Source organism: Cherax quadricarinatus, chromosome 95 (assembly GCF_038502225.1).
Source record: "Cherax quadricarinatus isolate ZL_2023a chromosome 95, ASM3850222v1, whole genome shotgun sequence".
In the NCBI taxonomy this organism is placed as follows: Eukaryota; Metazoa; Arthropoda; class Malacostraca; order Decapoda; family Parastacidae; genus Cherax; species Cherax quadricarinatus.
In genome coordinates, this window is record NC_091386.1 from 7827909 (window position 1) to 7849722 (window position 21814).

Sequence of the window (21814 nt, forward strand, 5' to 3'; positions counted from 1 at the left end):
TATAATATATACCTTTTTTATATAACTATTTTGACTATTTTGTTGTAAGTTTAATCCCAAGTTTGCCTGAAATGCATTGCATAAGCTATGGGCTTTTCCATGTTCAGTAGGAAAATAATGGAAAAACTTAGGCAATGCCATGAGAATAAACTTTGCTACTTTACTCTCCCTTTATTGGTCTGTTAACTCAAGAATATATTTTGAAGTTTTTTTTTTAATCATAGTTAAGATATTGCATTTGTTCTTATTGTCAGTGAGTCAATTCTTCTTTACTTTGTGACTAAGGTGACCAATTTCTTCTCTACCTCACTAGGATGGTGCCAGGTGGGATTCCACCTCCCTTGGGAGCTCCCAATGAGACTGTCAGCCCAGCAACGCATCCACCTCCATTCCTCCGGCCGTATGACTCTGTCAAGGTAAATGATACTTATGTTTTTCATCCACCTCTGTTGCTCCGGCTATATGACTCCGTCATGTTGTTCCTGTTTGCCTAGCAGTAAGTAGGTACCAGGGTGTTAGTTAACTGGTGTGGGTGGCATCCTGGGGGTGGTAGTATCCCTTAGACAGGGCTGGGCTTTGAAATAAACTGAGGTAGGATAACAGCTCTTAGTCTGTAAAATTGATACATGTAAAAAACGTGTTGTATTCCCGATGAAATTGCATATTGCTGACAAGTACAGTAAACCCTTGTTATAACAAACTAAGAGGAGGGTTGTCTGGGTATTTGTTACATCAGAATAACGTTTATAATAGGAAAAAACAGAAAAGTACTCTACTGTATACCTAATATAGTACTGTACACAATTTACAGATGTACTACAAGATGACTTGTAAACCTCCCACTGTGTGGGCAGAACTTTGTCAACAAGGATTTCATTTCACTGCACTTGTGTGTGTTTCCATTATTTACATTTTTTTTTTTTTGTCAACAAGTCGGCCGTCTCCCACCGAGGCAGGGTGACCCAAAAAAGAAAGAAAATCCCCAAAAAGAAAATACTTTCATCATCATTCAACACTTTCACCAACTCACACATTATCACTGTTTTTGCAGAGGTGCTCAGAATACAACAGTTTAGAAGCATATACGTATAAAGATACACAACATATCCCTCCAAACTGCCAATATCCCAAACCCCTCTTTTAAAGTGCAGGCATTGTACTTCCCATTTCCAGGACTCAAGTCCGACTATATGAAAATAACCGGTTTCCCTGAATCCCTTCACTAAATATTACCCTGCTCACACTCCAACAGATCGTCAGGTCCCAAGTACCATTCGTCTCCATTCACTCCTATCTAACACGCTCACGCACGCTTGCTGGAAGTCCAAGCCCCTCGCCCACAAAACCTCCTTTACCCCCTCTCTCCAACCCTTTCGAGGACGACCCCTACCCCGCCTTCCTTCCCCTATAGATTTATATGCTTTCCATGTCATTCTACTTTGATCCATTCTCTCTAAATGACCAAACCACCTCAACAACCCCTCTTCTGCCCTCTGACTAATACTTTTATTAACTCTCCGAATTTTCTGCATAATATTTACACCACACATTGCCCTTAAACAGGACATCTCCACTGCCTCCAACCGTCTCCTCACTGCTGCATTTACCACCCAAGCTTTACACCCATATAAGAGGTTTGGTACTACTATACTTTCATACATTCCCTTCTTTGCCTCCATAGATAAAGTTTTTTGACTCCACATATACCTCAACGCACCACTCACCTTTTTTCCCTCGTCAATTCTATGATTAACCTCATCCTTCATAAATCCATCCGCCGACACGTCAACTCCCAAGTATCTGAAAACATTCACTTCTTCCATACTCTTCCTCCCCAATTTGATATCCAATTTTTCTTTATCTAAATCATTTGATACCCTCATCACCTTACTCTTTTCTATGTTCACTTTCAACTTTCTACCTTTACACACATTACCAAACTCATCCACTAACCTTTGCAATTTTTCTTTAGAATCTCCCATAAGCACAGTATCATCAGCAAAAAGTAACTGTGTCAATTCCCATTTTGAATTTGATTCCCCAAAATTTAATCCCACCCCTCTCCCGAACACCCTAGCATTTACTTCCTTTACAACCCCATCTATAAATATATTAAACAACCATGGTGACATTACACATCCCTGTCTAAGACCTACTTTTACCGGGAAGTAGTCTCCCTCTCTTCTACATACCCTAACCTGAGCCTCACTATCCTCATAAAAACTCTACATCATTTAATAACTTACCTCCTATTCCATATACTTGCAACATCTGCCACATTGCTCCTCTATCCACTCTATCATATGCCTTTTCTAAATCCATAAATGCAATAAAAACTTCCCTACCTTTATCTAAATGCTGTTCACATATATGCTTCAATGTAAACACTTGATCTACACATCCCCTACCCACTCTGAAGCCTCCTTGCTCATCCGCAATCCTACATTCTGTCTTACCTCTAATTCTTTCAATTATAACCCTACCGTACACTTTTCCTGGTATACTCAGTAAACTTATTCCTCTATAATTTTTACAATCTCTTTTGTCCCCATTCCCTTTATATAAAGGGACTATACATGCTCTCCGCCAATCCCTAGGTACCTTCCCCTCTTTCATACATTTATTAAACAAAAGTACCAACCACTCCAACACTATATCCCCCCCTGCTTTTAACATTTCTGTCATGATCCCATCAGTTCCAGCTGCTTTACCCCCTTTCATTCTATGTAATGCCTCACGCACCTCCACCACACTTACATTCTGCTCTTCTTCACTCCTAAAAGATGGTATACCTCCCTGACCAGTGCATGAAATTACTGCCTCTCTTTCTTCCTTAACATTTAAAAGTTCCTCAAAATATTCTCGCCCTCTACCTAATACCTCCATCTCCCCATCTACTAACTCCCCTACTCTGTTTTTAACTGACAAATCCATACTTTCCCTAGGCTTTCTTAACTTGTTTAACTCACTCCAAAATTTTTTCTTATTTTCATTAAAATTTCTTGACAGTGCCTCTCCCACTCTATCATCTGCTCTCCTTTTGCACTCTCTCACCACTCTCTTCACCTTTCTTTTACTCTCCATATACTCTGCTCTTCTTATAACACTTCTGCTTTGTAGAAACCTCTCATAAGCTAACTTTTTCTCTTTTATCACACCCTTTGCTTCATCATTCCACCAGTCACTCCTCTTTCCTCCTGCCCCCACCCTCCTATAACCACAAACTTCTGCCCCACATTCTAATACTGCATTTTTAAAACTATTCCAACCCTCTTCAACCCCCCCTCTACTCATCTTTGCACTAGCCCACCTTTCTGCCAATAGTCGCTTTACATGTTTAATGAAAATGTATCAGTCCTGGAGCCTTTGTTACTCCAAGGTCCCTTTTGTCACACCAAGGTCCCTTTTGTCACACCAAGGCCCCTTTTGTCACACCAAGGTCCCTTTTGTCACACCAAGGTCCCTTTCATCAGACCAAGGTCCTTTTTGTCACACCAAGGTCCCTTTTGTTACTGCAAGGTCCCTTTTGTTACTCCTTTTTTTATTACTCCAAGGTCCCTTTTGTCAGTCCAAGGTCCCATTAATCACTCCAGGGGCCCATTAATCACTCCAAGGTCCCATTAATTACTCCAAGGTCCCATTAGCCGCTCCACTGTCTTACAACAATTTCATTTTGTCTTTTTCCACTACTGTCAGTATCATAAGCCTGTGTTTTAACCCTTTCACTCTCACGACCCCTGAAATTTTAAGATTGTTCATAATGTCACGATTTTTTCCCCCCAAAATTAATAATTTTATATTGTAAAACGGTAGAGTATGTTTTTCTGAAGGCAATGTGAAATTTGATAGATTTACAGAATTATGCAGGCACAAAGTTGGCGATTTGCGCACAGTTTTCTCATCGGCAATTTTGATCTCTTTGAGTCCTATTTTAAGCCAATTTCTTTGCTCAGTTTGACCCAGTTCCTAGTTGTTTTGATAGTGTGCCTCATTCTATTGATTGACTGCAATAAACTATCCGTTTTACTATCAGAACTACCTAGTAAAATGCATGGAAGTTGGTAATTTGGCCAGTTTTACACAAAATTCAACAAAGTCCAATTTACAAACAGGGTTCAAAATAAACACTAGCCATTCCAGCCACTAAAGCAACCTTTCCTCTGTTTATTAACCCTTTCAGGGTTTCGGCCGTACTAGTACGGCTTACGCACCAGTGTCCATGACGTACTAGTACGCCTAAATTCTAGCGCCCTTAAATCTAGTGAGAGAAAGCTGGTAGGCCTACATATGAAAGAATGGGTCTATGTGGTCAGTGTGTGCAGCATACAAAAAATCCTGCAGCACACAGTGCGTAATGAGAAAAAAAAACTTTGACCGTGTTTTTGGATTAAAACAGCGGCTTTGCATGGTATTTTTGTATGGTATTTATGGTTGTATTCTAGTTTTTCTGGTCTCATTTTATAGAATGGAAGACATATTACAGAAATTGAGATAATTTTGACTGGTTTTACAATGAAAAGTACCTTGAAATTGAGCTCAAAGTAGCAGAAATGTTCGATTTTTACCAAAGTTCAAAAGTAAACAAATCATGCCATGCGTCCAATACACGTCAGCTGGTGAGTCTAATATTCTTTCACAAGTGTGCTGATATTATTTATACCATTTCTACACTAATGCAGTAGTCTGCATAACAGTAAATCTTCTATTTTTTTTGTGAGAATAAAAATTCAAAGTGAAAAGCAAAAGAATGTAAGAGGGGCGTGGGGACGTGACTAATGAAAAGTGGAAATGTTATTTTAGTGCCAGGAATGTCTTTCTTGTTTATTCTGGACCCTATTCGGAAATTGGCATCTTTTAAAATTTGTGTGAGATTGGCAAAATTTCTAAATTCTGACCACTGTATTGGATAGTTGAAATCGGTAAATGGGTGGTTTCTTGTACTCATTCGATAGAAAAAATTGGGTTCTAGCGAAATAGTTATGATTTTTGTCGACTAGTACACTGGAATTGGCCGAAAATAGGGCTCAAAGTGGGCAAAATCGCCGATGCGCAAAGATCGTCGAGACCGCTAACTTCGCGAGAGCATAATTTCCATAAGTTTTCCATCATATTTCATGCTTTTGGTGTCATTATGATCGGGAAAAGATTCTCTATCTTTTCATAAGAATTTTTTTTTTTTTTTTTTTTTTTTTAAATTTAGGGGACCCTGAGAACAAGTCTCGGAGAGGGCCTGTGGACCCTGAAAGGGTTAATAACGTTGCCAGGCTTTTCCAACTTGAGGCTGCTTCAAGCTACTTTGAGGCTGCTTCAAGCTACTTTGAGGCTGCTTCAAGCTACTTTGAGGCTGCTTCAACCTACTTCGAAGCTACTTGAAGCTGCTTCAGGCTACTTTGAGGCTGCTTCAAGCTACTTTGAAGCTGCTTCAAGCTACTTTGAAGCTACTTGAAGCTACTTTGAAGCTGCTTCAAGCTACTTTGAAGCTGCTTCAAGCTACTTGAAGCTGCTTCAAGCTACTTTGAAGCTGCTTCAAGCTACTTTGAAGCTGCTTCAAGCTACTTTGAAGCTGCTTAAAGCTACTTTGAGGCTGCTTCAAGCTACTCTGAGGCTGCTTCAAGCTACTTTGAGGCTGCTTCAAGCTACTTTGAGGCTGCTTCAAGCTACTCTGAGACTGCTTCAAGCTACTTTGAGGCTGCTTCAAGCTACTCTGAGGCTGCTTCAAGCTACTTTGAGGCTGCTTCAAGCTACTCTGAGGCTGCTTCAAGCTACTTTGAGGCTGCTTCAAGCTACTTTGAGGTTGCTTCAAGCTACTTTGAGGCTGTTTCAAGTTACTCTGAGGCTACTTCAAGCTACTTTGAGGTGCTTCAAGCTACTCTGAGGCTACTTCAAGCTACTCTGAGGCTGCTTCAAGCTACTCTGAGGCTGCTTCAAGCTACTCTGAGGCTGCTTCAAGCTACTTTGAGGCTGCTTCAAGCTACTCTGAGGCTGCTTCAAGCTACTCTGAGGCTGCTTCAAGCTACTCTGAGGCTGCTTCAAGCTACTCTGAGGCTGCTTCAAGCTACTCTGGGTCTAAAACCAACAAAATCATCCCTATTTTGCTATTAGTTTCTATTCTATCATTTTATACCAAGGAAACAGTTAAACCATATAAACTACACACAGTATACCTCAAAGTATCTAAACCAAACACTTGGACAGAAGTTTTATTATTCCCATCATTCTTTGCATGGGGCAGGATTTTTTTTTCTATATCCTTGCACACACCCATTCTCTCATGTCTTGGCCAAAATTTACTGCTCAAAGCATATTTGAGAGCACTGTGCTTAAAACATACAAATTCACGAATCGCAATGGCACCAGTAACGTAGATATAGGTGGGTAACAGTGTAAGTTTATTTAGGTGTAGGTACAAAGTTACAGTTATACTGTAGTATATAGTAGCATTTTACAGTACCTTTGCAAGCAGGCGGCCTTAACTGACTATAAACCCAGAAATACTAATCTTAATCTTAAAATAATAAATCCTAACTAGTCATAAGTTTGCCTATGATACTCCAATATAGACACTTTGTATTGTGCCAAAACAAAAGCATTCACATTGCTAAACTCACAAATTATAATGTAGTCACTTAGCCTTAATACCATAATCTGTAAGGATTTAATGTTAAGAATTAATCTAAGTCTGCCCGAAATGCCTAGCCATGCTAGGTGTCCTAGTGGCCCCCTCTGTAATTAGTATTTTATAACATGTAAACCACACAATACCCAAAACCTGTAAACCCCACATTGTAACCCTTATAGAGAATAAACTTGAATTGAATTAACAGTGCAGAACCAGCCACACTGGGATGGGAACCTTTACCTCTAGAACTTTCACACACACTCGTGCGTCATCAAGAGCTATGCAATGTTACAATACTAGCAATGTATAGGAGAAATTTTTCTGAGGTGAGGCAGGAGCATGTCAACAATGGCCATTCGTGACATGCTCCTGCCTCACCTCAGACAATTTCCCCTCCTGTCTGTTTCTAACACTCCATAGCTCCTGACAACACACGAGAATGTGAAAGATCTGAAGATTCCCATCCTCATGAGGCTTGTTCTCCATGAGTAAATTACTGCATTTTCCAGCACACCCTAGCAACTCCCACACTCCTGTAACTCACACATACATCCCCATGACTCCCACACACTATACTAACTTGGTTTTACCCCCCCTCTCTCAGATTTATAACTCCCACACTGCTACTCCCACACGTCATATATATTACTGCTGCTTTTGCCTCGTAACAAGTCTGACTCACTCCCACACTCCACGGTATCACTCCCACACTCCACGGTATCACTCCCACACTCCACGGTATCACTCCCACACTCCACATTATCACTCCCACACTCCATGGTATCACTCCCACACTCCACGGTATAACTCCCACACTCCATGGTATCACTCCCACACTCCATGGTATCACTCCCACACTCCACGGTATCACTCCCACACTCCACGGTATCACTCCCACACTCCATGGTATCACTCCGACACTCCACAGTATCACTCCCACACTCCACGGTATCACTCCCACACTCCACGGTATCACTCCCACACTCCACTGTATCACTTCCACACTCCATGGTTCACTCCCACACTCCACGGTATCACTCCCACACTCCACGGTATCACTCTCACACTCCACGGTATCACTCACACTCCACGGCATCACTCCCACAATCCACGGTATCACTCCCACAATCCACAGTATCACTCCCACACTCCACGGTATCACTCCCACACTCCACGGTATCACTCCCACACTCCACGGTATCACTCCCACAATCCACGGTATCGCTCCCACAATCCACAGTATCACTCCCACTATCCATGGTATCACTCCCACACTCCACTGTATCATTCCCACACCTGTGTTACTCCTCTTAACTTGTCTTTAAGTGCATTCTTTACTGCTGGTAAAATGCTCTTGATGCAAGGAATTCGAGCTTGTCTACCCTTTGCTCAAACCTATTTACATTGGAGTACCGTATTGTCTGGCATATAAGGCGCACCTTTTTTCCCACAAAAATTCTTGGAAAATCATCCTACACCTTACATGCTCAAGGTCAGAGGTCAAGGGTAGACTGCGTTACGCTTTAGCAGTTGTTTACTAACGTTACGTTACAACTGCTTGGTAACATTGTCTTATATGATACCAGAGAGAGAGAGAGAGAGAGAGAGAGAGAGATAGATAGATAGATAGATAGATAGATAGATATACTATTCAATTCAATTCAAGTTTATTCTCTATAAGGGTTACAATGTGGGATTTACAGGTTTTGGGTATTGTGTGGTTTACATGTTATAAAATACTAATTACAGAGGGGGCCACTAGGACACCTAGCATGGCTAGGCATTTTGGGCAGACTTAGATTAATTCTTAACATTAAATCCTTACAGATTATGGTATTAAGGCTAAGTGACTACATCATAATTTGTGAGTTTAGCAATGTGAATGCTTTTGTTTTGGCACAATACAAAGTGTCTATATTGGAGTATCATAGGCAAACTTATGACTAGTTAGGATTTATTATTTTAAGATTAAAATTAGTATTTCTGGGTTTATAGTCAGTGGGTGAGTGAGTGTAATTGTGAACCACCAGGTGGTTATCATGTAGTTAGTTGTCGGGGTGGATCAGGGAGATAAGATGTTTTCTAACTGTAGTTTTGAAGGTGATGAATGTGTCTGCAGTTCTAGAGTTTTCAGGTAGGGTGTTCCAGATTTTAGGTCCTTTGAAATACATTGAATTTTTGTAAAGGTTTAGTCGAACACGGGGAATGTCATAGAGATGTTTGTGTCTGGCGTTATGCCTGTGGATCCTGTCACAACTATCAAGAAAGTGTTTTAGGTCAAGGTTAATATTGGAATTTAAGGTCCTGTAGATATAGATTGCACAGTAGTAAGTGTGGATGTTCTGAACAGGGAGTAAGTTTAGATCTATGAAGAGTGGGCGGGGGGGGGGGGGTATTGCCAGGGATGGGATTTAGTGATTATTCTTACTGCGGCTTTTTGTTGGGTTATTATTGGCTTTAGGCGTGTTGCTGCAGTTGAACCTCAAGCACAGATAGCATAGGTGAGGTATGGATATATAAGTGAATGGTATAGTGTGAGAAGGGCAGTTTGGGGCACATAGTATCGTATCTTGGAGAGGATCCACACCATTTTGAATACTTTTTTTGTTATATGTTGGATATGGGTGCTGAAATTTAGGTTGTTTTTGAGGTATAGGCCAAGGAATTTGCCCTCATTATGTCTGGCAATTAGAGTGTTGTCGATCTTAATGTTAAGTTGTGCAACACCTGCTCTGCTACCAAACATAATACAGTAGGTTTTGCCAGTGTTAAGTGTAAGTTTATTGGCTGTCATCCAAGTCGATATTTTGAGCAGCTCCTCATTAACAATGGTGTTGAGGGTGGCAAGATTAGGGTGAGAGATGACATAAGTCGTGTCGTCAGCAAAGAGAATGGGTTTCAGGTGTTGTGATATGTTTGGAAGGTCATTGATGTAAATGAGGAAGAGCAGGGGACCAAGGACACTTCCCTGTGGAACTCCAGTATCAAGTGGCCGTGTTGATGATGCTGTGTCTTTAATGGTGACATACTGATACCTATTAGAAAGGTAGGATTTAAAATATGCAAGCGCATGGCCTCTTATACCATAGTGGTCAAGTTTGTGGAGTAGGATGCCGTGACTCACGAAATCATAATGACACGATTGCAAACAAACCATACCACGGGCGGGATTGAACCCGCGGTCAGAGAGTCTGACGCGACGGTCTGGAGTTTTGAGACTCTCTGACCGTGGGTTCAATCCCGCCCGTGGTATGGTTAGGATGTCGTGGTCTGTGTCAAAAGCTTTTCTTAGGTCAATAAAAGTTCCTAATGGATATTCCTTATTTTCCAATGCTGTGTAAAGCAGTCTAGCATTTTTATAATTGCATCATTAGTGCTTTTATTTTTCCTGAATCCAAATTGGCAGAGGTTGAGTATGTTTTGTGACGTTATAAATGAATATAGTCTCCTGTGCACGAGTTTCTCAAAGATTTTGGATAGCAATGGTAAGTTTGATATTGGCCTATAGTTGTTTACGTCTGTAGGGTCACCACCTTTATGTATTGGTGTAACCCTTGCTGTCTTGAGTAGTGTCGGGAAAGTGCTAGTTTCTAGTGACTTGTTAAAAAGTAATGTAATAGCATACGAAGGGAAAGGACATGGGCCGCTCACTTGTACAATAATGGTGGGACGTGAGACAAATTTCCCGAGTTATTTTTAAGTGACTTTATGACCGCGGTGACTTCCGTGGGCTCAGTTGGTACAAGATAGAAGGAATTTGAGAAATTCCCATCTAGGTAGTCCCCGGCACAGGCATTGGTATGTGGGATTTTACTGGCGAGATTAGATCCTATGTTTGAGAAGAAGTCGTTTATCTTGTTAGCTGTGTCAGTGGGATGCAGTGGTGTTTCATGAGGTTTAGTTAGAACAATATTCTTGTTTTTTTTTAGTTTGTGGGTCCCCAGAATCTGGGAAAGTGTTTTCCAGGTCTTTTTTATATCTCCTCTTGTGTTAGTGAATCTGCTGGGGTAGTATAGTTGTTTGGCTTTCTTTATTAATTTGGTGAGAACTGTTGAATATTGTTTAAGAATATCTTTGTGTATTAAGCCCTGTCTATATTGCTTTTTCATATTGATGTTTCTTATCAATGGATTTCAGAATGCTGTTGGTTAGCCATGGGCAACCAAGCCGTTTATTCGTGATCTGTTTAGTTTTTGTTGGACAATGTTTGTTGTATAGTGTAAGTATTTTGTTAAGAAAAATGTCTGTCCAATTGTCAATACCATTGGCATTGGAGAATTCTGTAGGCCAGTCAACAGTCTCTAGGTCAGCTGTGAAATTCCTTATTGAGGCCTCGTCATGGAGTCTAAATGAAACTTTGTTGTATTCGAGTGGTGGTTTACTGATGTTTGTTAAGAGGAAGGTAGGGTAGTGGTCTGTAGTGCTGTCTGTGATTATCCCTGATTTAAGGGGGGCTAGTATATTGGTCCATATGTGGTCTATTATGTTTGCACTTGTCTCAGTGAGCCTGGTTGGTTTAGTTATTGTTGGTATGAGAAGTGTGTTGTTCATATTGTTGATGAAATCAGTTACAGGCTGATCATCTGGTAGGCCAAGGTTGATATTGAAGTCTCCAGCTAAGAGAAAGTGGTGCTTGTTCATTTGTCTGTTTGCTATTAGTGACTTTAGATTCTCACTGAAGTTTGGGATGTTTGTGTGGGGTATCCAGTATATGGCACCGATTGTTATAGGCGTCTTGAGTTTTTTTACAGTAAAATTAGCAAAAATGTATTCCCCATATTCTTCACTAAAGCAGTTAGTGCTAATACAAGATAATTGGTTAGAGTAATAGATTGCAGTACTACCCCTAACTTGGTATGGTCTGCAGTTGTGGATTGCTGTGTATCCTGGTAGTGGGTAGATATCAATTGTGTCCTGCTTAAGCCAGGTCTCAGTAAGAATAATGCAGGAGAAGGGTGTTTTTAGTGACTCAAGGAGTGCCAGGAGGTCATCATAGTGTTTGCTTAAGGACCTGATGTTATAGTTAAGAACTGATAGACTTTGAGCAGTGTTCAGGATAATGCTGGCTTGTGATGCTGTGTAATAAAGGCAGTTACTTTCCAATAAGTTTTGATTGTGTGTTAGATTATGGAGGTTTAGATCAGGGTCAACGTGATCATTCATCTTTTAGGTTTAAATAACGGTTGTTTATATCCTGTTAATGTTGTCTTATATGATACCTGAGAGATATTGTAGTTCATACTAAGGCAGTCTGCTGAGAGGAACTATCTTCTTCTGTCTTGATTAAGAATTACCCACAATATGTTAGGTAAAAGGCCACAAGTACAACTAATGTGACATTTTATTGTGGCAACGTTTCGCTCTCCAGGAGCTTTGTCAAGCTGTTATAAACAGTACATGGACACAGAGAGTATATATGTAGCTGTCACGTGAGGTGAAAGGTAGGTAGGTAGTAGTAGTTATAGTAGTAGTAGTAATAGTTACAGTAGTAGTAGTGGTAGAAGTAGTAATAGTTATAGTAGTAGTAGTAGTTACAGTAGTAGTAGTTACAGTAGTAGTAGTTGTAGTAGTAGTTACAGTAGTAGTAGTAGTGGTAGAAGTAGTAATAGTTATAGCAGTAGTTACAGTAGTAGTAGTGGTAGTATTAGTAGTTACAGTAGTAGTAGTAGTAGTTACAGCAGTAGTAATAATAGTTACAGTAGTAGTAGTGGTAGTAGTAGTAGTAGTTACAGTAGTAGTAGTGGTAGAAGTAGTAGTTATAGTAGTAGTAGTTACAGTAGTAGTAGTTACAGCAGTAGTAGTTACAGCAGTAGTAGTTACAGCAGTAGTAGTGGTAGTAGTAGTAGTAATAGTTACAGTAGTAGTAATGGTAGAAGTAGTAATAGTTATAGTAGTATTAGTAGTTACAGTAGTAGTAGTTACAGCAGTAGTAGTGGTAGAAGTAGTAATAGTTATAGTAGTAGTAGTAGTTACAGTAGTAGTAGTTACAGCAGTAGTAGTGGTAGTAGTAATAGTTACAGTAGTAGTAGTGGTAGAAGTAGTAATAGTTATAGTAGTAGTAGTTACAGTAGTAGTGGTAGAAGTAGCAGTTATTGTAGTAGTAGTGGTAGTAGTAGTAGTAGATACAGTAGTAGTGGTGGTAGAAGTAGTTACATTAATAGTAGTGGTAGAAATAGTAGTAGTTACAGTAGTAGTTGTAGTAGTAGAAGTGGTTACAGTAATAGTAATTACAGTAGTAGTAGTAGTTACAGTAGTTGAAGTAGTAGTAGTGGTAGAAGTAGTAGTAGTGGTAGAAGTAGTAGTAGTAGTGGTAGTAGTAGTAGTAGTATGACTAGAGGTAACTCTAGGCTGCGATGACAGGGGTTTATTGTTTTGAGTAGAATTTTGGCTAATATCTCCGAAATGACGAATCTATACAGTGGACCCCCGCATAACGATCACCTCCGAATGTGACCAATTATGTAAGTGCGTTTGTACGTGTATGTTTGCGGGTCTGAAATGGACTAATGTACTTCACAATATTCCTTATGGGAACAAATTCGGTCAGTACTGGCACCTGAACATACTTCTGGAGTGAAAAAATATCGTTAACTGGGGGTCCACTGTATTTTGTTTAATGGTGTCTGAAATAGTGAATAAAGATGACAAGAGATATTTACGTCTACAGAAATTTGCTTCTGTAGTCACTAGACGGCATCACTGAATCTTAAAAGACGACTTTCTGTGCTGCACACATGCACTGTCATTTCTGCATGCATTGATACGTGTTTGAAGGATACGTGCGTTTCACCGATGTATACCTTGTCACAGCCTCCGCAAGGGATTGTGTAAACACCTGTATTAACTGGTTCAAGGTTCTTCACCTTAGTTTGGTTCAGGTCTTTAATGGATGTGCTGATTGTGATGACGACTTTAGTGTTGGCTTGTGCGAGTGCTTTAGAGATGTTCAAGACAACTTGGCTGTTGGGAAGGAATATGACTTTTTTTAAAGTGCTGTTAGTGCGTGGTCAATTGATGATTTAGGGGACTCTTGCAGTTTTTGATGAAAAAATAAGGAAATTGTAATTCACCGAAGGTTTGTTGTATATATGTACATTCCTTGTCAAGAAACTCTAGGCTGTTTGGCCTAGAGTTTGGTTTTAGTATTTTGGCGATTTCACACATCTACTCCAGCCAAGATACTTAGACCAAATGAGACATCGTCGTTTTTTTTTTTTTTTTTTTTAGAGCTTACTAAATTTGCAGCCTTGAGTTTCTTGACAAGTAGTGTACTTACATACACCAAACCTTCACTGTGGTAATATTCGCTTGTTTCCAATCTCTTGGCACCTTACCTTCTAGTGATTTGTTACACATCACCACTAGTGGAGTAAGAGAGGTGTTACCTACATTCTTCTGGAGCTCTGGCAGGATGGTCGTGTGGTCTTCTAGCTCTGTTAATATTTTATATTATTGATGTCATAAAGGTACACAAGTATTGCACACGTCTTATTCAACATGCTTTTCAAAGTACATGTATATTATTATGACCAGGCCATGGACGAATCTACTGTGAAACTAATAAAGCTTAAGCTTCATGGCCCCTAATCCCGGAGGGGCCCCAGAAGCCACTTTAGTCCACATTGCTTAAATTTTTTTGAGTCTACTGTATGAGAAAGAGTTGCTAAGGACCCTCCCCCCACATCCCCTTCATAACAGTTCAAGCTTCAGGGCCCCAAAAATGTAGGTCCGTCACTGGTCTAGGTTGCTGATTTTTACCTCTTGGGGACATTGTTGTCGTGTCCAGGTGTAAACACTGACCTGAAGGTTGTGTGGAGTATAAGCAGTGTATTCCTATTGGTCTGTATTTATCACTAGTTAAGAGGCATGTAAGTACCTCTGTCTTCTAATAACATGTTCATTTCCCACTGTAATCTACCTTGAACATAATTACTGTCACATTAACTTTGTCTGTTTCGTAAGATGAAGTCCAGGATCTTTAATTCATGGTATATCACACTCCACCAATATTCGAAACTTTAAACCTACTCACCATACAAAACATATACTTATTACTGCACCTATTACATACATAGAACACTTAACTCTGATATTAACCCTCCCCTCAAACATCTCCTTGCCAACCTCAACAGAACACATGACCATAACACAAGGCACAGATCACTCTGATGTTCCTCGTGTCCATCTCACACTGTGCAAAAACTCAATGCACATAAAAGGTCCTAAAATCTGGAATTCATTACCTGTGAATATAAAAGAAACACTGTCTGTTTATAAATTCAAGTTTCTTCTCAAAAATCACCTACTCACTCACAAGTAAATAAATACTGAATAATTGAATCTCATAAATTGTATCTCATAAATGTTTCTCATTTATGAGATTACCAAACAGAATACTCCATTCTACTGAATGCTCAGCAACACAGTAAATGACCATATAACCTGTCTTTGTAATACTCATTTGTACTAAATTGTTATCTGTTTACAATAATTTTGTACCACTGAATATATCATTGCTTAGTTAATCTTAAGTTAATTTTAAGCCTGTCCATAATGCTCTGCATACAAGTGGCTTTAGCATGTTGCACTGTAATAACTGTATTCCTTTGTACTTCACTGTATCATGTTCAAATTAATAAATAAATAAATAAAAAATAAATATATAAATAATAAATCTTGGAGGACAGTTGTGTTGCAGAGAGCTTTGCTCTGACCTCTGCAACACAATTGTCATCAAAGATTTGAGGAGTTATACCATGAATTAAGGAAAGATCCTGGACTTCACCTTACGAAAGCAGACAAAGCAAATGCAATAGTAATTACGTTCCACGTAGATTATAGTGGGAAGATGAGCATGTTATTGGAAGACAGGGGAACTTCCGCGCCTCTTAAAGCTCCTGGCCGTGCTTTTACAGGTTTTCACACAGATATATTTGAAGAATTTCTTTGTGTTAGATAACAAAAAAAGGGCAAATACTGTAACCCGATCGTTACGGTTCGATTCCCAGTGAGGGTAGAAACATTGCGCATGTTTCTTTACACCTGTTGTCTATGTTCACCCATCAGTAAAATGGGTACCTGGGTGTTAGTGGACTGGTGTGGGTCACATCCTGGGTGTTGGTGGACTGGTATGGGTCACATCCTGGGTGTCAGTGGACTGGTGTGGGTCACATCCTGGGTGTTGGTGGACTGGTGTGGGTCACATCCTGGGTGTTAGTGGACTGGTGTCGGTCACAACCTGGGTGTTAGTGGACGGGTGTGGGTCAAGATAAGATAAGATAAGATTTCGTTCGGATTTTTAACCCCGGAGGGTTAGCCACACAGGATAACCCAAGAAAGTCAGTGCGTCATCGAGGACTGTCTAACTTATTTCCATTGGGGTCCTCAATCTTGTCCCCCAGGATGTGACCCACACCAGTCGACTAACACCCAGGTACCTATTTACTGCTAGGTGAACAGGACAACAGGTGTAAGGAAACGTGTCGAAATGTTTCCACCCGCCGGGAATCGAACCCGGGCCCTCCGTGTGTGAAGCGGGAGCTTTAGCCACCAGACCACCGGGCCACCAATGATGTCACATACTGGGTGTTAGTGAACTGGTGTGGGTCACATCCTGAGTGTTGGTGGACTGGAGTGGGTCACATCCTGGGTGTTAGTTGACTGGTGTGGGTCACATCCTGGGTGTTAGTGGACTGGTGTGGGTGACAACCTGGGTGTTAGTGGACTGGTGTGGGTCACATACTGGGTGTTAGTGGACTGGTGTGGGTCACATCCTGGGTGTTGGTGGACTGGTGTGGGTCACATCCTGGGTGTTAGTGGACTGGTGTGGGTCACATCCTGGGTGTTAGTGGACTGGTGTGGGTCACATCCTGGGTGTTAGTGGACTGGTGTGGGTCACATCCTGGGTGTTAGTGGACTGGTGTGGGTCACATCCTGGGTGTTAGTGGGCTGGTGTGGGTCACATCCTGGGTGTTAGTGGACTGGTGTGGGTCACATCCTGGGTGTTAGTGGACTGGTGTGGGTCACATCCTGGGTGTTAGTGGACTGGTGTGGGTCACATCCTGGGTGTTAGTGGACTGGTGTGGGTCACATCCTGGGTGTTAGTGGACTGGTGTGGGTCACATCCTGGGTGTTAGTGGACTGGTGTGGGTCACATCCTGGGTGTTAGTGGACTCTTGTGGGTCACATCCTGGGTGTTAGTGGACTGGTGTGGGTCACATCCTGGGTGTTAGTGGACTGGTGTGGGTCACATCCTGGGACAAAACTGACATAATTTGCGGGAAATGCTGTACATAACAAGGGACTTTCTATATAGTAGTATGTCACTGATGTCAGCTATGGTCTGTATACCTTGTACATGTACTGGTATACCTTGTACATGTACTGGTATACCTTGTACATGTACTGGTATACCTTGTACATGTACTGGTATCCCTTGTACATGTACTGGTATACCTTGTACATGTACTGGTATACCTTGTACATGTACTGGTATACCTTGTACATGTACTGGTATACCTTGTACATGTACTGGTATACCTTGTACATGTTTTTTTTTTTCAACAAGTCGGCCGTCTCCCACCGAGGCAGGGTGACCCAAAAAAGAAAGAAAATCCCCAAAAAGAAAATACTTTCATCATCATTCAACACTTTCACCACACTCACACATTATCACTGTTTTTGCAGAGGTGCTCAGAATACAACAGTTTAGAAGCATATACGTATAAAGATACACAACATATCCCTCCAAACTGCCAATATCCCAAACCCCTCCTTTAAAGTGCAGGCATTGTACTTCCCATTTCCAGGACTCAAGTCCGACTATATGAAAATAACCGGTTTCCCTGAATCCCTTCACTAAATATTACCCTGTAAAGTAAAAGGACACAAGTGCAACTAATGTGACATTTATTGTGGCAACGTTTCGCTCTCCAGGAGCTTTATCAAGCCATTACAAACAATACATGGACACAGAGGGTATATAAAGGCTCAGAGTGAGGTGAATACCCTCTGTGTCCATGTATTGTTTGTAATGGCTTGATAAAGCTCCTGGAGAGCGAAACGTTGCCACAATAAATGTCACATTAGTTGCACTTGTGTCCTTTTACTTTACATATTGTCGGTAATTCTACCAACTTTATTACAAATATTACCCTGCTCACACTCCAACAGATCGTCAGGTCCCAAGTACCATTTGTCTCCATTCACTCCTATCTAACACGCTCACGCACGCTTGCTGGAAGTCCAAGCCTCTCGCCCACAAAACCTCCTTTACCCCCTCTCTCCAACCCTTTCGAGGACGATCCCTACCCAGCCTTCCTTACCCTATAGATTTATATACTTTCCATGTACATGTACTGGTAGTAAATAATGATATTATTATTATTAAAATTAGTGCGACGTTTCGGTCTGACATAGAACATAAATATAATTCTCTGCGTTAGCTGTGATGTTTACCTCCAACTCCACACATGTTGTATGGCCCCTGGGGGTTTGGTGCCTTCCCAGAATGATGACAGTGCATCGATAGCAGAAGATAAAGAATAAAGAAGTATGCCAATTACTCCAGGTATCCCACTTGGAGGATACAGATAAGGTAAACTTGACCAAGGTATGTGTGGAACCCTCGTGAGAAGACAACATTGTCCTGCACAACACGTGGGCATAATTGGTCGCTCTCACCCCCGCCTCTGCTGGTGATTCATTGTAAATTGAAGCCAGGTAGGAGGCCCCACGACTGCCCTGGGCGGTGTGTACCACTGTTACCTTATGTAGCTACACTGCCTGCACCTGGCTGTGTGTACCACTGTTACCTTATGTAGCTACACTGCCTGCACCTGGCTGTGTGTACCACTGTTACCTTATGTAGCTACACTGCCTGCACCTGGCTGTGTGTACCACTGTTACCTTATGTAGCTACACTGCCTGCACCTGGCTGTGTGTACCACTGTTACCTTATGTAGCTACACTGCCTGCACCTGGCGGTGTGTACCACTGTTACCTTATGTAGCTACACTGCCTGCACCTGGCTGTGTGTACCACTGTTACCTTATGTAGCTACACTGCCTGCACCTGGCTGTGTGTACCACTGTTACCTTATGTAGCTACACTGGCTGCACCTGGCTGTGTGTACCACTGTTACCTTATGTAGCTACACTGCCTGCGCCTGGCTGTGTGTACCACTGTTACCTTATGTAGCTACACTGCCTGCACCTGGCTGTGTGTACCACTGTTACCTTATGTAGCTACACTGCCTGCACCTGGCTGTGTGTACCACTGTTACCTTATGTAGCTACACTGCCTGCACCTGGCTGTGTGTACCACTGTTACCTTATGTAGCTACACTGCCTGCACCTGGCGGTGTGTACCACTGTTACCTTATGTAGCTACACTGCCTGCACCTGGCTGTGTGTACCACTGTTACCTTATGTAGCTACACTGCCTGCACCTGGCTGTGTGTACCACTGTTACCTTATGTAGCTACACTGCCTGCACCTGGCTGTGTGTACCACTGTTACCTTATGTAGCTACACTGCCTGCACCTGGCTGTGTGTACCACTGTTACCTTATGTAGCTACACTGCCTGCACCTGGCTGTGTGTAACACCTGCCTGCTGTGCTGCAGTGTATGTCTATACTACACCTGGCTGTGTGTAACACCTGCCTGCTGTGCTGCAGTGTATGTCTATACCACACCTGGCTGTGTGTAACACCTGCCTGCTGTGCTGCAGTGTATGTCTATACCACACCTGGCTGTGTGTGTGTGTAACACCTGCCTGCTGTGCTGCAGTGTATGTCTATACCACACCTGGCTGTGTGTGTGTGTGTAACACCTGCCTGCTGTGCTGCAGTGTATGTCTATACCACACCTGGCTGTGTGTAACACCTGCCTGCTGTGCTGCAGTGTATGTCTATACCACACCTGGCTGTGTGTGTGTGTAACACCTGCCTGCTGTGCTGCAGTGTATCTCTATACCACACCTGGCTGTGTGTGTGTGTAACACCTGCCTGCTGTGCTGCAGTGTATGTCTGCACTACTACTGGCTGCTGTGCTGCAGTGTATGTCTGCACTACTACTGGCTGCTGTGCTGCAGTGTATGTCTACACTACTACTTGCTGCTGTGCTGCAGTGTATGAGTGTATGTCTGCACTACTACTGGCTGCTGTGCTGCAGTGTATGTCTGCACTACTACTGGCTGCTGTGCTGCAGTGTATGTCTGCACTACTACTGGCTGCTGTGCTGCAGTGTATGTCTGCACTACTACTGCCTGCTGTGCTGCAGTGTATGTCTGCACTACTACTGGCTGCTGTGCTGCAGTGTATGTCTGCACTACTACTGGCTGCTGTGCTGCAGTGTATGTCTGCACTACTACTGGCTGCTGTGCTGTTGTGGATGTCTGCACTACTACTTGCTGCTGTGCTGCAGTGTATGTCTGCACTACTACTTGCTGCTGTGCTGCAGTGTATGTCTGCACTACTACTTGCTGCTGTGCTGCAGTGTATGTCTGCACTACTACTGGCTGCTGTGCTGCAGTGTATGTCTGCACTACTACTGGCTGCTGTGCTGCAGTGTATGTCTGCACTACTACTGGCTGCTGTGCTGCAGTGTATGTCTGCACTACTACTGGCTGCTGTGCTGCAGTGTATGTCTGCACCACACCTGACTACTGTGCTGCTGTGTATGTCTACACAACACCTGGCTGCTGTGTATGTCTGCAACACACCTGGCTGCTCTGTGTGTGTACACCACACCTGGCTACTGTTCTGCAGTGTCTACACCACACCTGGCTGCTGTGTCTATACACATGGCTGCTGTGCTGCAGTGTCTACACATCTGGCCACTGTGCTGGTGTCTACACACCTGGCTACTGTGCTGCAATGTCTACACATCTGGCTGCTGTGCTAATGTCTACACACTTGGCTAGTGTGTTGCAGTGTCTACACACCTTGCTACTGTGCTGTAGTGTCTACACATGTGGCTGGTGTCTACACACCTGGCTGCTGTGCTGTAGTGTCTACACATCTGGCTCCTTGCTGGTGTCTACACACCTGGCTACTCTGGTGTCTACATACCTGGCTGCTGTGCTGCAGTGTCTAAACTGGCTGCTGTACTGGTGTCTACACACCTGGCTGCTGTGCTGCAGTGTCTACACAACTGGCTGCTGTGCTGCAGTGTTTACACATCTGGCTGTTGTGCTGCAGTGTCTACACACCTGGCTGCTGTGTTGCAGTGTCTACATATCTGGCTGTTGTGCTGCAGTTTCTACACATCTGGCTGCTTTGCTGCAGTGTCTACACATCTGGCTGTTGTGCTGCAGTGTCTACACATCTGGCTGCTGTGCTGCAGTGTCTAAACATCTGGCTGTTGTGCTGCAGTGTCTAAACATCTGGCTGTTGTGCTGCAGTGTCTACACATCTGGCTGCTGTGTTGCAATGTCTATACATCTGGCTGCTGTGTTGCAGTGTCTACACATCTGGCTGTTGTGCTGCAGTGTCTACACACCTGGCTGCTGTGCTGGTGTCTACACATCTGACTGCTGTGCTGCGGTGTCTACACATCTGGCTGCTGTGCTTCAGTGTGTCTACACATCTAGCTGCTGTGCTGCAGTGTCTACACATCTGGCTGTTGTGCTGCAGTGTTTGCACACTTGGCTTCTGTGCTGCAGTGTCTACACACCTGGCTGCTGTGTTGCAGTGTCTACATATCTGGCTGTTGTGCTGCAGTTTCTACACATCTGGCTGTTGTGCTGCAGTGTCTACATATCTGGCTGCTGTGCTGCAGTGTCTAAACATCTGGCTGTTGTGCTGCAGTGTCTACACATCTGGCTGCTGTGTTGCAGTGTCTATACATCTGGCTGCTGTGTTGCAGTGTCTACACATCTGGCTGTTGTGCTGCAGTGTCTACACACCTGGCTGCTGTGCTGGTGTCTACACATCTGACTGCTGTGCTGCGGTGTCTACACATCTGGCTGCTGTGCTTCAGTGTGTCTACACATCTAGCTGCTGTGCTGCAGTGTCTACACATCTGGCTGTTGTGCTGCAGTGTTTGCACACTTGGCTTCTGTGCTGCAGTGACTACACACCTGGCTGCTGTGTTGCAGTGTCTACACACCTGGTTGCTGTGTTGCAGTGTCTACACACCTGGCTGCTGTGTTGCAGTGTCTACACACCTGGTTGCTGTGCTGCAGTGTCTACA

At 42.7% G+C, this 21814-nt stretch overlaps 1 protein-coding gene across 1 annotated transcript in view; it reads left to right on the forward strand.

Moving 5' to 3' along the window:
* Window positions 1-285: 285 nt before the first annotated feature.
* LOC128692892 (WD repeat-containing protein 47-like) overlaps window positions 286-21814 on the forward strand; it is a 461968-nt gene continuing 440439 nt past the window's right edge. The window contains exon 1 of the mRNA XM_070104928.1: window positions 286-416. Coding sequence (XP_069961029.1) covers window positions 315-416 — 102 coding nt within the window. The 5' untranslated portion in view covers window positions 286-314. The remainder of the gene's footprint in view (window positions 417-21814) is intronic.